Source organism: Delphinus delphis, chromosome 8, assembly GCF_949987515.2.
Source record: "Delphinus delphis chromosome 8, mDelDel1.2, whole genome shotgun sequence".
Classification (NCBI taxonomy): Eukaryota; Metazoa; Chordata; class Mammalia; order Artiodactyla; family Delphinidae; genus Delphinus; species Delphinus delphis.
In genome coordinates this window covers 49,526,825-49,544,720 of record NC_082690.1, presented here as the reverse complement: position 1 = coordinate 49,544,720, position 17,896 = coordinate 49,526,825, and the positions used below count along the sequence as shown (strand labels likewise).

Below are 17,896 nucleotides of genomic sequence, written 5' to 3'. Positions count from 1 at the left end.
AAGAATCATATCTGGTGGGTCCATACAAAAGGTAGATTCTGTCATCCACTTATTGGTGAGTTTTTAGGAAGGGATACATCACAATCCCCAGTGGGAGGCAAGGAATGTAATTCTTGTGTTCATCAAAAAAGAACACGGGTTAAAAAAAAAAAAGATTCATTGACACTGAGCCAGATGAAGGGAGATGAGCAGGCAGGATAAAAATAGAGAAAGGAAAGACAAAGAGAAATGGGTGGAGAATTTTTCCAGCAAGCAAAGACGTCTGGGCCGTCATGCCTATGCCTATGCAGGTGCTAGTGGTCACCTGGGTTTGAATCCCAGCCCTGCCACTTACTGGTGGCTGATCGTGGGCATGTCAGGTAACTTCTCAAGCCCCGACTTTTGTATTTGTAAAGCAAAGATAATGATAACATCTACCTCATAAGGTGATTGTCAGGGTTAGGAGAAATAATTTGTAAGAAGTGCTCAACAACACGCCTGGCACACAGGAAGAGCTCAATAAATGTTAGCTGCCTTTATGTAGCTGACTATTTATAGATGCATAATTACTAGAAAGTCGTTATTGTAGGTGTGTGTGTTCCTTCTCCCTTCCCTATGGCTATGGTGACTTTGCCCTCTTAGCTTCAAAATTGTATTGTTCACTATACCAAGAAAAAGTTTTTATAATTTGTTAAAAGTATAGGAGGATTTAATTAATATTTATAAAGAATTTTAAAACAAGCAAAGCTATTAGGCTTTACCTGTTGCAAATTAGTGAAAATGCCCCAGCTGATTACATAGCCAAAACTATGTTTCTCATCTATTTCTAGAAATGTTAGATATAACTTAAAATTACTGAACTCCCCTAGAGAGGCAAATAATTGACTTCTAAACTTATTCTTTGAAAATCTCCAAAGACAGAGATGATGTTCTAAGGAGACCCTCTTCACTATGAATCACTCTAAAATCTGTATTTTCTCAGTCCTAATAATATTATGAAGACATATGAAGATATTCTGTCTGAAAACATAACAATATAAGCACCCCATTACATGTAGAAACATCACAGTTGAGATCTCCCCACTTTAAACTAAATTGGAACTACCTTACGGAACATTGTATTCTCTTTTTCTTTCTCTCTCTCTGACTGCTACAGGAAGATAGGGTTTTATTATCTGTCATACATATGCTTTAGAATTATAATGCAGAATTATGTCCAACCTTCAGACTTAGAACAGTTTGTTTACAAATTGTGGAAAAACTCAAAACATTCTAAGATCAAATCTGGACTCCACAGCTATTGGCAATATCATACTGAGGGAACTGCCTTAACTTCTCTGAACTTCAGTTTTCTTATATAAAATGGGAGTAACTAAATAAGATAACAGATGTTAACATACTGTAAAGGTGAAGATTATGTTCTTTGTGGTTAGTTAGAACCAACTAGTTCTGTAGTTTTGGATGAGTTGTTTAATACCTCAAGGAGTCAGTTAAATGGTGGTATTAATTTAATAATTTAGTTAAAATATTAAACGGCAGTAATAGTATCTACTTCTTAGGCTGTTATGCATGGAGCACAGTATTATTATTCAAAATGTATTAATCAAAAATGTATTCAGTAAATGTTCTCTTTCATCCTTCTGTATGAGGAAAATAGTGCTAATTAAATTTCAGAATTAATTCTTCTGGAAAAATATAATACCTTATTAAAAATGCATGGGGAGGGAGACGCAAGCGGGAAGAGATATGGGAATATATGTATATACATAACTGATTCATTTTGTTGTGAAGCTGAAACTAACATACCATTGTAAAGCAATTATACTCCAATAAAGATGTTAAAAAAAAAAATGCATGGGAATCAAGAACATTTAGAGCGTCATGTGATCATGTGTAAGTGCTCTGTGATCACACTAGAAAGAAAAAGTCAATGTTCTTAATTTCTCCCATTGCCCCAAGGAAGCAGAACATCTTTCCACCCTGAGGAAGATGTAGAGTGCAAGACAAGTAAGCAGAGGTGGATTCTACCCATTCATCCTTTTGGAAGCACATGCAATTTGAGAAGATGAAGTGAGGAAGTGCATGCAGTACCTGGTCATCTCAGAGTCAGGGAGCAGGCCTAGGTGGTAGTGGGGGTAGGGAGCTGAGAGAAGGAAGCTTTTGTCACACTCAACAGGGGAATAGTGCCTGGGAGAAGCAGGCTTATCGCACAGTTTGTTCACAGTGCTGTAAACAGGTTCCGGAGGCCTGGTGATACAAGAGGCAGACAAAGAGATGCATGGTTAGCACACACGCTAAACAACTGTGCAACTAGCAGCATTTCACCATACTCCAAAGTGAACAACCCAGACAATGCCCTGGGCTTCATCAGGCCTGAGTTAAGAGTCTCTTCAGGAAACAGGTTCTCAGCTCAGGAATTAGAACTTTGGCTGACATGTGGCAGGACTAAAACCCATGTGTCAGATACCTCAGTAGAGTTATAATCATCCTTTAAATGCTATATCCTTTTGGATAAGCCAGTCTGAAATGCCAGACTTTGGGATTCTCTGGCATGGCTCCTTCTTAAACTTGAATCTCATCTTTTTTTTTTTCTTTTCTTAATTTTATTTATATTTTTATACAGCAGGTTCTTATTAGTTATCCATTTTATACATATTAGTGTATACATGTCAATCCCAATCTCCCAATTCATCACACACACACACACACCCCACTTTCCCCCCTTGTTGAATCTCATCTTAAATGTGAACTTCAGAGACCTTCCCCGACCACTTTGGCCGGGACACCCTGTTACTTTTCACAGCACCTATTCATACTTCATAATATTTTTTCTCGGCATGAAATAATTTTTTTGTTTATTTCAAATTTTTATTGTCACTCTCACTACACCATAAATTCTATGAGGAGAGAGACTACGTTTATTTTGTTAACCACTTAAAATACAGTCTGGCACACAGTACATATTCTATTAACTATTTGTTGACTGTATGTATGAATGAATAAATGAATACAACTTCCCACATTTATATTGCGGTTTTTTTTTTTTTTGGTGCCTTGAGGGGGTTGGTCTTACCCAGGAATCTAATAGGTTATATGACCTGAGTGGTTCCTCCATATATTTATTCAGAGTTTGTCCCCCAATAATTGACTTCAGAAAGTTTTCTACAAAGAGGATAATCATTTTAGCAAAATTTCTATTAAGTGAATTCATCTAGGGATACTGTAACATTATCTAAAATAGCAACATTGTTACAGCTGCTATTTACAAACATGCATAGTATGACTGGGTAAACTTTTCTACAATTTTTGGTCACAGATCCATGTAAAAACAAAGTCCTTGGTTATTAAAACAGTTTTTTCACAACTCTATTCGCCACTTTTTAAACACATGGTCTGCAATTACTACCAATACCTTTCCAATAAGGTAAGAATGGAAAGATCGGAACTTAAATGGAAGTACTACTGGCAGTCTGGGCCATGGACCAAGGAAGGGTAGGCTTAGCCGGGAAGGTAAGGAGCGTGTCAGGAAACCAGGCGATACCCATGAGGTCATACCCAGGGGAGGCAGATAGCGCCCCTAAGGGCCACAAGACACCAGAGGCCATGTTGGTGGCCACGTGCCTGAACAAAGGCACAGGAAGCGTAGGTGGTGAACTCAGTGAGGGCACAGTCTGTGTTTCTGTAGCCCTAGCCCCCAACATGGCCTCTAATGTATAACAGGTGCTCAGTCAATGCTTCCTGAACTGACTGAGGATGGAGAACAGGGAAGAAAGGAGGATAAACAAAGCATTAAAAACAAACTACCTAGTTTATAATATTACTATGGCCAATCATGGCTTAGACATACTGTCTAGAGACTTGGATTCTTCTCTAACACAAAGCTTTCCACCACATGGAAAGAGATTCCTTGATCTGTTTATTTTGTATAACACAGTAGAAGGGCTGAGGAGTAGGCAGGAGGAATCTGGAGGCCTATTTTGTCCCCCAGAATAACTATCTCAGTGGTAAAATGAAGTACTTTGGCTTGTTCTATCCCAGTGGCTAACCCTGTAACATTTACAAGAAGAATTAAAGGTTTTTAAAATAAAAGAGCCAGACTTTTTTCTTACATTAGGGAATCTATTCTTAGGGAAGACAAGTGCTCTATTTTTTAAAAAATCTAGTAAGCTTGTAAATTTCTGTTTATCAATGATACACACACATAATTTATAATGGTAAACACCAGCCCTTAAAAAAGGCAGCTGCAAAATCATTCTTAAAAAGTTTTTTGTTTTTAAATCAGTTTTTATAAGTAATTCACACTGTGGGAAGTAATGTAAAAGGAAAGATACTTTTAGTTAGCCACTGAAACACATCTTTTAAAATAGTCAGATTGACTATTGTTTGATTTGGGGGGAGGGGGTCTGTTTTTGCTTTGTTGATATACTCAGCTTTATGAAGATTAATGTACATTTCCCATAGTTTTAGAGACAGAAAGACTCATGATTCTGGTTAAAGTTGCCTTGGGAGATCACAGTCTTATTTGTACCTAAAATGTGTTGTCTACACAAAAATTCAGCTTGGAAAAAGCTTTGTATTAATAGGCTGCATAAATATGAATTAAATAAGAAATGAAGAGGCATGCATGAGCTCTATGGGAATGATTCTGGGTAGGTGATCACAAGAGGACCTGCTTTTATTCTCCAATTTTTCCACGCTGAAACAGAGCCACTGTGGCAGAGATGGCTGGATTGCTTCCCAAACATTAATTTTTCCTATTTCTTATTTCTTATCCTTTTTTCTTATTAATAGATAGCAACTTTTTCATTGGGCACTTTTCCTGTAATAAAGACTTTATTTCTCAGCCTTGTAGATGGATGTGGTTGTGGGATTCCTGAGATGGCTGCTTAAAGGGAAGCTACTTTAGCTGAGACCCCTGCAATTGTATTCTCTCCCACGTCCTCCCTCTGCTGACCTGGAACCCAGATATGATGGTTGGAGCTTCAACAATCACACTGGACCATGAAGCAACCTTGAGAATGAAGGCAAACGATACAGATTGTAGAGCATAATTGTAGAGCTTGTGTCACTGATGACATGGAGTGATACTATACCAACTCTGGACTACCTACTCTGGACATCTTCTTTGTATAAAAATAAACTATCTTGTTTAAGCGAGTGTAATTTTTTGTTTTATAAATAGGACTTAATATTAACTGATATACTCCCACAAAATGTAAGACTGATCATCTAATACAAAGAAATAACTACAGATAGGGCCTACCATAAGGTACTAATACACTTAACTCTATCAGAAGTCCAAATAACACTTTCTTTGTACAGAGAAAAATTTAAAGAATGTTATTTTCTGACTATATAATTTAGAACCCCTGGCTATTTAGAGAACCCACTGAATCTTTATTAAAAAAAATACATATATAAAATGGTAGCTGAAGTGTCCATCGACAGATGAATGGATAAAGAAGATGTGGCACATATGTTACATCAGTGGAATATTACTCAGCCATAAAAAGAAATGAAATTGAGTTATTTGTAGTGAGGTGGATGGACCTAGAGTCTGTCATACAGAGTGAAGTAAGTCAGAAAGAGAAAAACAAATATTGTATGCTAACACGTATATATGGAATCCGAAAAAAAAATGGTTCTGAAGAACCTAGGGGCAGGACAGGACAGGAATAAAGACGCAGATGTAGAGAATGGACTTGAGGACATGGGGAGGGGGAAGGGTAAGCTGGGACGAAGTGAGAGAGTGCTATGGACTTATATACACTACCAAATGTAAAATAGATAGCTAGTGGGAAGCAGCCGCATAGCACAGGGAGATCAGCTCAGTGCTTTGTGACCCCCTAGAGGGGTGGGATAGGGAGGGTGGGAGGGAGACACAAGAGGGAGGAGATATGGGGATATATGTATATGTATAGCTGATGTGCTTTGTTATAAAGCAGAAATTAACACACCACTGTAAAGCAATTATACTCCAATAAAGATGTTAAAAAAAAAATGGTAGCTGATCTAAACTGCCAGCCCAGGGCCTAAGAATAAAGGAATCAATGACTTCCTTGAGGCCATAGAACATTGTCATGGTGATGTCATTTCAGTAACATTGCACTTTCTGCCTAAAGAGCTTATTCAATTTTCTCAGTCAGTCCACAGACCAAGAAAATGATGTTACCAATTTTCTTCTAGTCTTCTTACCTTGGTAGCACTATATTTTGAGACAAATTATCAGAATCAAAGCTGGCTAATACATACATACCTTAAGAAAAAAAAATCCTACCTGTATTGTACTCATCTAAATTAGGGAAAACGTTTTAGTCTCTGAACTCTACAATAAATTCAAGACAAAAAAAAAAACAAAAAAAAAAAAAACGAGGTCCAGCACACCATTCAGTGCTGAACTTGTGAGCCTTTTACCTATATTTTTTGGAACCATTTTATGACCATAATATTATTTCACAACTCACATATTTAGAAGATTTGGTGTTTGGGGCAGGCTTAAATATCTTGGATTTTAGAAAGTCACTTCCAGATTGTTTCATAGTGGATTGATTCTTTGCCTAAGCTTAATTACTCTTGATTCAAAGTTTTATCAAAGTCAATCAAAAGAGATACAGCTACGCGTATTGCAGGCTTATTTTTACCTATCACTCAGCTTTGATTCCTTTTCTGTTTTTTTGCATGTTATTTTGTACAGTCACTGGCTAAAGAGTAGACATATCAAATCCAGTTTCTTTTCTTGATTGTGAGAACACTTGATATCTCAGAAGATGGGTAGATGAAAAAACACCAAAACATGACAAAACACTTGACAGGCTTGACCAAGACTTCTTGAAACACTGACAAAGTCCTCATGCAACCAAACAACTAAATTAAAAATATCAGCGAGAATCTCCTTTTACGTGACATAAAGATGGGGTTCACATTTGAAGGTTTCTATCTGCTAGCTTTATTACAGTCCTAGAATTCTATTATGTGTTACGTACTATACCAGCCACAGTAAAATATCCAGTAACTACTACTACTGTCTGAACATAGGAAATGGCACATAGTAGGTACTTTAGAAATGTCTCTTGGAATGAATGGATGGAGATGTATATCTATAGGTATAGATATAGATTTTTTTATAAACATTCTCCACTGAGAGAAATGAAGAAAGACTTCTGGCATTTTCAAGAAGCCCTAAGTTATTCTGAATCGCCTAACTAGGTTTAAAATTTTTAGACCATCATTAACTACAGGTTAGATGACGGAAGGACAGAAACTCCAAAATTGTCAGGAACTGACAGGTATTTTTCTTTTTAAAAATTTTTTTAATGATCTCAAATTACTTCTTTATTTCAATACTAGGAACTGGCAGCTTTAAATACTTGGTGTGCACAGTTTATCAACTCTCAGAGGGATGGGCTTCATGTATGTGCAAGTCTGGCCACAGCAATGCCTGCTCTCACTTCCTGTGAGAGTCACCCCACAAGCTCGGGGCCCCTCAGAGGCTTCTCAGCCTTGAGTTCCATAAAGCCTAATGCCAGCAGACAGCATCCTTAGTATTTCCCTGCAGTTATATTCTCTGTGACCTCTCTGCCAGACAGACAAGAAACGCCAACTTATGAGCTGTCACGGGGATCTGGGTGGCAAGAACAGATGTCACCATCACTTCCAATGTATGCAGTAAAGAAGTGTCACAGGGAAAGCCAGACACAATTGAAAGGGCCTGTTTATCCCACTGCAAACCTCCAGAGTAGCCTAGGTCAGAAGGTAATGAATATGGAAATCCAATCCAAGGTACCTATTGGCTCTCTTCATTTTGTGGATGCCCCCAGAAGGGGGGGAAGGTAGTTAGAGATATTAGTGTAATCTCTAAGTGAATTTATAAACAAATCATTTATCTTGCTGTCCACTTATCAGGGGCCATGGATAAATGGCTTTGTAGTCTCCCGTGCTGAGCCATCAGCATTTATTTGCATATCTATGGGTTTATAATTGCAGGCTCTTATAGCATATAATTAGCACACCCTGGCCCTTGGTGATCTTTCTTTTCTCGGAACACCATTAGCGCTTGCTATTTGTTCTGCTTTCTGGGGGCAGTTTCAATTGCTAGAGTCCACAATGCTGGTGTATTAGAGGCAGGTGCTTCACCTAACCCTATTCTAAGGAAAATTACCTTGCCTGCAACTGCTCCTTCCCATTTGCTCCACTTGACTCCAACCCAACTCAGTCCCCTCCCTAGCCAAAGCTGCTTGGACCAGGACTGGACCCCTGACTCTGCAACCATGGCTTGTACGGTAGTGCTCAAAAAAGTCAACGCCAATTATGGAAAGTGAATAAAGGAGCAGGAAATAATTGTAAACTGGTAGCAGAAGGGAAAGATGCAGACAGGTATAGGGTAGCTGTAGCTGTGCCCATTAAGTATAGAGCACCAAGTTCTGTTGTGCAAAGTATCTAGCAGTTTCTTGAATCCAAAATAACGGTCTGGGTTCATTTTTTAAGGGGGCTATTAAGGTTCATGCTACTGAACTTCTCTGCTGGTTCCCATATGACATCAGTTGTATAATGAAAATCAACTATCACATCCTACCGTATTTCCTTACTGGAGCTTAGGTCAGATCTTTTGTTTGCAATCAAAAGAGTGAAAATGAAACAGGTACTTTGTTTTCATTGTCCTTTTCAGATCACCTCAATTAGACTATGCCACTCAAAAATAAAAGACAAATGCTTGAACCTGAGACCAATACCATGCTGATCCTGTCTTTAAAATTTTGTTCACTTTGCATTACTTTTATTTTCTAAAATACTGTATTAAAATATTATTATCTAAATTACTGAGTTTTCTGGTACCCCCCTTAAATGTTGCACTTGACCTGTGTGTTTCACTTGCCACACCCTAACTCCCAGCCCTGTACCAGAGACGAGTTAAATACAGTGATGATGATGACAGTGATGGTGATTGTAAATACTCATCTGTATGACACCTGAAGATAGGAGGTCAAAGGAAGGTACAGGAAGAGTGACTCACTTTACTGAGTCTTCCATGTCTCCATTAAAGGTACTGCTCTCAAAGTCCTCAGGCCATCTCAGGCAGGGTTTTCACCTCATTCTACTGTCATATTTGGTGCACTGGGCTCTTTCCTTCTCTAGACTATTAGCTCATAGAGGATCAGGACCAAATCTCATCTATCTTTGTTTCCCCATAGCTTCCATGAGCATAAGAAGGTATGAATGAAGCACTGTCATAGAAAAGGACTAGAGCTGTAATAAAAAAACATGATCAGTACTTTTAATTCTCTCTTCCTGACCTAGAACTAAAAGGAAGAGCCTAAAATTGCAGTAGGAAGGATTTGGGTTATGTATTTGTACGCCTTTGACCATAAATCTCTCTGTCATATAGACTGAGATGGATAAATCTGTATTCCATTCAGTTTCTCCAACCCTCATCCTGCTGTGACCTTCCTTGGCTGCCCTAAATGGGCAGGGAGCATCCAGCCCCATGCACTACCTTAGCAGGACATAGACCCAAACTGCCTTAATGGTGGCAGTTGGTTGGCCGAGGGCTTGGATGCCTAAGCATCTAGAACACTGCCTGATGTAATTTGGAGAAAAAGATGTTTAAACCTTAAGAGCGTGCCTCAGACTCTTCTTTATAAATAATACATTGCTTTTTGAGCAAAGGATTTGGGGAAGGAAGCATAAGAGGATTGAATTTCAGGCCTGGGCTAATAGGTCTTAAGCACAGAATTTTGGGAAGCCTAAAAGTAATTAGGGGATAAAAGAGAATATCGGATCAAGGAGTGAACTATGTAGCTCAACACATGAATTTGACATTATAATGATAAGGATTAAGGAAGAGGCTGATTTCTCTTACACTTGAAGCAGAAAAGTGTTAGCCATTTGGCGAAGGTACTATCAGGAACTTAAAGTCTGATATAGAGAGATCTGGAGAACAGATTGGTCTAGATGATTTGTAAGAGCCCATTCATCCCCTTAATTCTAGCATCATCAGATTGGGCCCCCAAAGACTTTTACCACTGGGGCCCTTGGAGTAGACGCCTATTGGTACCACACTCATGTAACTTTTACAAAACTTAGCTTCCTCATTTTAATGATACTAAAAAACCTTTGTAGACCAGCAAAGCTGTGAATTGTAAAACTCTACACAGAAGTAAATTATCATGAAGCAGTGTGGTGAGTGCAAAGAAACAGAGCTAGGTTTGGATTCTGGTTCTCCAAATTCTACCCTGTGTGAACTGCTGTTTCTTCACTTCTCTCAGCCTCAGCATCCTCATCTGTGAAGTGGGCACAGCAATACCAGCCTGAGGGTAGCTGTGAGAAATAGAGGAAGAACGCACCTAAAGCACCGAGCTCAGTGCATGGCACTCACTGCGACCTCATCAAACAGCAGCCATGTTATCTCGATTATTACCCTCAGGCACTCACGCTGCAGAGAAGCAAAGCCTCTGAGAATGCTGCTCTCACTTTATTATAACGTGGAGGGAAGTAACAATCAGTGGTTTTCAGTATCACAAAAGGCACTGGCTAATGGTGCCTTCTAAAGGCTCACTTTTGCTCCTGATTCTAAAGGCAATTGATCCTGTATCAGAGCCACGTGAGGGTGATGCTCACTTTCTCTGAGCTCCTCAATTATTTTCTTTGCCTTTAACAAGACATCATCCCCAACCCTAACCCCAAATTTATGCCTGCACCTTCATTATGATTTGCTTTCCTGTGTGGCTCACAGCTGTGGTGTCATAGCAAACTGTTGGGCCATAAGTAATTTGTTATTAATAATAGTCATGTACCATAATCTATAAATATTTACTTTTTAAAAACAGAAATTAGGATGGATTCCCCATTTTCTCTCTATAAACATCACTCTCAGTTATATTTTACTACGTTTGCTTATTGAGGAGAGAAATGGCAGACCATTTAAAGTCATTTTAAAAGTTTTGCATTATTAAGTGTTTTATTTCCTCAAAAGAATGTTTGGGTTTCAGCAAAATTGGCCCCTTTTATGGCAGTGGGTTATAAATGGTTCATGAGTGTTTTATTGGAATAAGATGTTGAAAGTCGATGACCTTGACAATGATGACTATTAACAGGCATATTTCCAAAGAGTGTAGGAATCACAGTACTGTGGTATTGGGTGAATGTGTCCAGCTCCAATAGTATTTTTGTGGCATTCTGAAAGATGTTGAAACAAATATAATCTAAGACACCAGATCAGTACGGCCAGACCAAGGCCTTTGAGACATGGATTTGAATTGTTGGAGGAACGTTGAATATGTCCTGTTGTAGTGTTTAAACTCTTTTATTCTTTGTAAACCTACTTTTAAAGATTAAAAAAAATTTTTAAACTGACCTCATGGGATAAAATATAAATCCACAGAAAAAAATCAGGTTAATAGTTACACAGCATCTTGATGGAAAAGAAAATATTAAGCATAGGATAAACAGAAGAAATCACATAAAAGATGAGAGATCTGACTACATAAAATGTAAAACTACGGAAGTAAAAAAACCTTATTAACAAGAAACAAGCTGGGGAAACATCTACTCAAATATATTTATCAATATTTTAAAGATGTTCCTACAACTCAATAAGAAAAAACACAAACTTTCAATGGAAAATAGAGGCTGCTAGTGCCCCATCACAAAAGAGGAAATAAAAATGACAAATAGACACACACATATAAATGTTTAACCTCAGCAGGAATAAAAATAATACAAATTAAATGATACTCGCCCTTTGCCTGTTTAAAAATAACAAAGGATTTTCAAATCGATAAATCATTATTTAGTTGTGGTATGGTAAGATAGACACTCATATTGCTGGTGCTATGAAGTGTAAAACTCCCTTAAAACATCTCAAGAAAGCAATTTGGCAATATATGTCAGGAGTTTTAGAAATAATCCTGCCCTTTGTTTCAGCAATTCTACCTCCTGTGTGCAATCTTAAGAAGAGAAAAAAAAAAAAAAAGTGAAGAAAGGCTTCCACAGAAAGTCTTTGTGGTCTGTTATAAGAGCAAAACAGAACAAAATGAAACAATCAAAATGTCCAACAAAGAGATAAAGGTATAGAACCTAAGATATATCCCCATGTTTAATTATTAAAGTTAATATTCATGAAAAATGTTAACGATACAGGAAAATATTTTATTGGAGTACAAAATCATATATGGGGTTGTCAGGGAGTGGGAAGTGAGAACACTTAATTCTCTTACCACTTGGGAAAGAGATTTGAACTAAGATGTGAAAGAAACCACAGGGGAAAGTAGGATTCAGGTGCAGGGCGGGGGTGGGATGAAAGAGGGCTTTCTAGGAAGTGGTAATACACAGCCCGTGCAAAGTTAAAGGGGAATCTGAAAACAAGCCCCATTTAGGGAGTTTTTTAAAGGCTTGAGTAGGAGACAGACTTGAGAAGATGGGCAGGTCTTGCGTACAACTATAATATTCAAAGGCGATGGGAAGCCATGGAGATTAGTGGGCACTGAATGCAATTAAATGAGTTTAATCATTTTGACTGTTCATTTGCATATTCATTCATTCATTTCATAAATATTTACCAAAGGCCTCCTCTGTACCAGGCCCAGAGAGAGGTACTAGATATATATAGATTAGTGAATAAGAGAAAATGTTCCCTCTGTCATTGAGCAAACTTTTTTTTGGCAAGGAAATTTGATTGTAAGGAACAGTGACTTATTTGAGCTACTTCAAGTAGTAGGACATATGCACATGGGAACTCAGAAAAAGCTGAACTGGCGGAGATGAGGAAGGGTGAGATCCGATGAGCTGGATCTTTATTCCAGAGCTTTCCCTTCAAGAGGACACCTTTCCTCTCTGTGCTATTTCTTTCTTCTCTCTCTACTCACCACTTTTGTTAACTGACAGTTTAGAAATCAGATACTCTCTACCTCACAGTTTCTGCTTGCTCTTAGCTTATGCCTCCTAATAACATCAACTTGCACATGACTCATGATGGACCCTCTGGCCTCCTTTACATCATTAACTATTAGCTTCTCCTTTCACTTATAGTTGCTCACTTGGCCTACTTTTTAATGAAAAATTCTTAAGAGAGAATTTGACAGACCTAGTTCACTTTTTTGAGTAAAGCACATTATTGGTCACTGGCTAGCTTCTAAATTGGCCTCCTTTGGGTCAAGTACACACTCAGTCCTTTCGGGTCTGGCTGGGGGGTGAGCCACCCGATCCTTTTGGGTTTGCCCTTTTGGCAGAGCTGTAGGCGGGGCACAACCATTTGAGGTAAGCTGGGCATCCCACAGGTATTCTAAGGTTTGGCCTGTGGAGTAACTACCCACATCTTCATATTCTCAGCCAGGTCTGTTCAAAGATGGTATAAAGAAAGCAAAACCATTCCTTTGGGAGAAAAATTTGGAAACAACAAAAGAGTGTGAACAATAGAAAAATATGGGGAGCATCACAATCCCCCCCGCCTCCAACAAGGTCCAAAGCTTAATATCTCACTAGGGTTTCTCTCTGTTTATCATGGTATTAAAACATAATATTGCAAAACGAAAACTCTACCTCTACAACAATAATTTTCTTTCCTCAGAGGCTCCAAGATGATTTCTATCTGTAACGCTGCAACTAAAGGTTTCTAAATCAGATTAGGTCTTGAATTTTAAAATTCACACCTACGTACGAATTTCTGAATATGTTTAGCTAAATCATATCTTCTAAAACAGAATGCAATATGTTAATTCAACTATATACTTCTGTATGTCGAGTTTACATTATTAATACTGACTCTAGGGGAGAAAACCCCTTATGCCTTTAACTGAATGAAAGCTCAAGTGGAGTATAAGAGCAGCTCCCTTGGAGGAAAGATAATGTTCAAATATATGCTCTACTAATAACAGGAAGGATGAACTGGCTTTAACCAAATCCCTTAAATGGGTTTCTTTTCCGTCCTTTAGGAAATGGTACATTTTCCTCTATTTCATGCAGCTGTTGTCATTTACTCTTTTGGGTCTGTTATTGCCGGTAGGTTATGAAGACTGTCTGGTACCCAGGAAGGAAGGATAAGACATCCATAAGAACAAAAGATTGCTGTCACACTGCCTTGCCCTCTTTCCAGAGGACTGCACTTCTAAAATCGGATAAAGAGATAGCCTGAGGTCATAAGTTATCTTGAGTTGATGGTTCACATGCAACTAAAATTTACATTGATTGGTCCTTTCTTCCAACCATATATTTTAGGAAGTTCCTGTGAATGTATGTATAACTTGTTCCTGGTTTCTAGCAGGGTCTCAATTCTACTTTCTCCATAAAGTCTCTGAAGTTTATGGAGGTGGATTGCAGATTTTTCTCTCTTCAAAACTCCTATATAGTGTATTCTTTATGATTGCCACTTGGTTTTGTACTCTGAGTATTTTAAATAATAATAACAACAACAACATCATCAACATCTACTTACAAATACCTCGGGAACTTACTTTGAGGCAGGCATTGTGCTACATATGCCTTATATATCATATATTATGTAATTTACCCGTTAATTCTAAGGCATATATAATACTATTATCTGCACGACTTAGCAGTACCTGGCCTCTCCTCATAGAGCTGACCTGTTAGTGGTAGGGATGGGCTTTGAATCCAGGTCGCCTAGCTGCAAAGCCTGGGTATGTAACCATTATGTTTTATTTTAAAAAATTCTGTCTAGCATATACTTTCCCTCAAGGGTCTAATTATATTTCTCGGTCATCCTGGCAATTATAGCTCCTATTTTAAAGGCAGTAGAGAATAGAACAAAGAGAGCAAGCTGTGAGTCTGACTGTCTAGATTCAAGTTCCAGCCTCATTACTTAGAAACCATGTGATCTTGGGCAATTTGTTTGGCTCTGTGCCTCAGTTTCTTCTCTTGTGATCAGGAATAGTGCCTACCTCTTAAGGCCTGATGAGTATTAGACGGAATGAGGCTTGAATAGCACTTAGCACAGCGCCTAACTGGCACTTAGTAAATGTCATGATTGCCACAGACATTTTTTTTTTTTTTTTTAGCGGTACGTGGGCCTCTCACTGTTGTGGCCTCTCCCGTTGCGGAGCACAGGCTCCAGATGCGCAGGTTCAGCGGCCATGGCTCACGGGCCCAGCCGCTCCGCGGCATGTGGGATCTTCCTGGACCAGGGCACGAACCCGTGTCCCCTGCATTGGCAGGTGGACTCTCAACCACTGCACCACCAGGGAAGCCCTGCCACAGACATTTAAACAAGAAATCTGGCAGTCGGGTACCCAGTTTATACAACCATCTTTAGTCCCTTTTGTGGATGTAAATTCATTCTTAAGAGTTGATTTCCTCTTATGATGACAAAACCATGTTTCTGGCCATGCTTAAGATTGCCAGATTTAGCACATAAAAATACAGGATGCTCAGTTAAATGTGAATCTCAGGTAAACAATGAATCATTTTTAATATAAATGTGCTAATATTGCATAGGACATATTTATACTGAAAACTGCTCATTGTTTATCATAGTTGAAATCCAGTGTTTAAATTCAAATTTAAATGGGCATCATTATTTTATCTGGCAGCCAGATGGCCCTTTGCCTTGCAAGCTCTCCACTGTGTCACCAGTATTCCGCCTTCCAGCATATACATTCACACTGTGGCATAATTTAATTGTTTACTCTGAGTCCCATTTTGGTTTGGTGCATTCTTTTAAGTCAGCAAATGTTCTTAATTTATTTTTGTATTCCCAGTATTCAATGCTATATCTCTATACCTATGCCCGAATTCATATCTATACTCAAATCTACACATAAGTTGGAGACAGATAATATTTAAATAAAAAATTTGATCTAGATCATAATATATATTATTATGCAGCTGTTTTTATTTAAAAATTTTAAATTGTATATTAGACATCCTTCCAAGTCAGTACAGATAGCACCATCTACCTTTTCTCTAATAGCTGCAAAGACCTGCTTTATACATCAGTGGCAGTGGTATAAACTGCTGAACTTATGACCCAGAAATCCTACTTCCAGGAATGTGTCCTACAAAATTGAGTACAATAGGTATACACAGAATGTCATGGTTGCAAAGTCGTAAAAGCAAAACACTGGAAAAAACATGTATGGTCATCAGTATTGAACGGACATGTAAGTACTAAAAACATTGCCATGGAAACAGATTTGGTGACATGAAAAGATATTCACAACATATTATTAAATGAAGAATGCAGGTTAAAATAGTATATATGCAGTTTAATCCAATTTTTGTAAATAATAAAAAACATAAAGTATGATCTCAATTTTATATAATAGATACTGAGAAAAAAAGAGTCTGGAAGCATATGTCAGGGAATTTACTGAATATCATGTCTGGGAAATACATCTACATAAAATTTTTATTTTCTCTCAATATTGCATGTTTTCTAAATAACTTTTAAATGATATTAAAAAGTGTTTATTGTATAAGCTGAGAGATAAAAAGCCATAAATCTGCATATGTAGTATGAGGCCAATTCTGTGAGAGGTATATCTCTATGCCTATATGTAAGTTTGGAAAAGTCACTGAAATGTTAACAGTGCTTTCTCTGAGTGGTGGAATTATAGGCAATGTTGATTTTCTTATTTTCCCATATTTTAAAATTATTAAAAAATTTTTCTTTTATTCCAGAGGACTATTAGAGATTTGTATTGGGTCTTGTTCAATTCAGCCCCAAAGATCTACATATTCTCAAACAACAGAAATGGAAAATATACATTTTCCCATTATAGGGCTAATTTTTATTTAATAATGAGTAACTTTTATTTCTGTATGATGTATAGGTACTAACAAGTTATTATAAGAGTGGTAATGTAGCATTATGAAAACTGGTTATGGCTAACAGCATGGCTTAATGGATATCAGCATATTTGTTATTTAAATTTGTCAGAATCTCATATGTCTTGAGTTATACAAATATATTCAATATTAAGACGATTACACCGAGAATCCATCCCCATCCTCAAGCCAATGAACTTGCTGCTGGGACTCTGGCTGGACCTCCCCCTGCTTTGCACTCCTTGTCCATAAATACAGCCCATCCCTAATCCTCAAGGGACTCACTGGAGCTGGTTCACAGCATGTGTTTCTTAATTGCAGTTCCTCCACTATTCCTGAATAAACTCAATTTCTGGTCATTTGAAAAAATAAAAAATAAAAACACTTAAAAAAAAAGAAGATTACAGTTAAGGTTTAGTCTACTTCAGGGAACTTATGTGTTAACTAGGATCCTTTTATAGAAATGATGACAATTAAAACACATTTACAGCAACTGTAGTCTTTTTACTAATGCATCTACTCATTCATTTAACATATACTTACACACTTAGAAACCATACAGGGAGGCTATGGACATGGTGGAAAGAACATGAGCTTTCAGACTACAAAATCTGGGTTTGAATTCTGTTCTTCCACTTTCTTAGCTGTGTGACTCTGGGGAAATTACTTAAATTGAATCTTGGCTGCCTTATCTAGAAAATGCTTTACCTTAAGCCCTACCTTATAGGATGGCTAGGAGATTAAATGAGATGCAATATACAAAGCCTTAAATAATCACTGCCATATGGTAGGAGCTCAATAAATAACTATATTTGTGTTCTATTTTTATGTATGAATCTAGATGATGTGGAAGATAAAAATCCGATCCAACATAGATTCTTCTCTCAAGCATCACTTTGTCTTAGAGAGATGATGTGCGTATGCGTGTGCGTGTGTGTGTGTGTGTTTAATCAAATAAGGCTAAAACCAGCTACGTGTGATGGCGGGGAAGGATAGACTGTCTTGGGAATTCAAATGAAGAGGAAATGGTATCCTGCAGAAAGAAGTAGGAACAATCTTATGAGGAGGCATCATTGGAGCTGGGACGAGAAAAATGGATAGTATTTGGACATGTGAAAATAAGGATGGCGATGGCTAAGGG

General features: G+C 37.8%; 1 protein-coding gene across 14 annotated transcripts in view; it reads right to left on the bottom strand.

The window, feature by feature from the left end:
- Positions 1-17,896, bottom strand: part of DLG2 (discs large MAGUK scaffold protein 2) — a 929,335-nt gene that overhangs the window by 480,234 nt on the left and 431,205 nt on the right. For 11 of the 14 annotated variants that reach the window (XR_009520377.1, XM_060018173.2, XM_060018175.2 and 8 more), the window contains exon 9: positions 2,071-2,226. The exons of the other annotated variants lie outside the window; for them this stretch is intronic. Coding sequence is in view for 10 of the 11 variants with exons in the window: in XM_060018173.2 (XP_059874156.1) it covers positions 2,071-2,226 (156 nt within the window). In the remaining variant the exon portion in view is untranslated. The remainder of the gene's footprint in view (positions 1-2,070; positions 2,227-17,896) is intronic. 14 annotated transcript variants of the gene reach the window in all.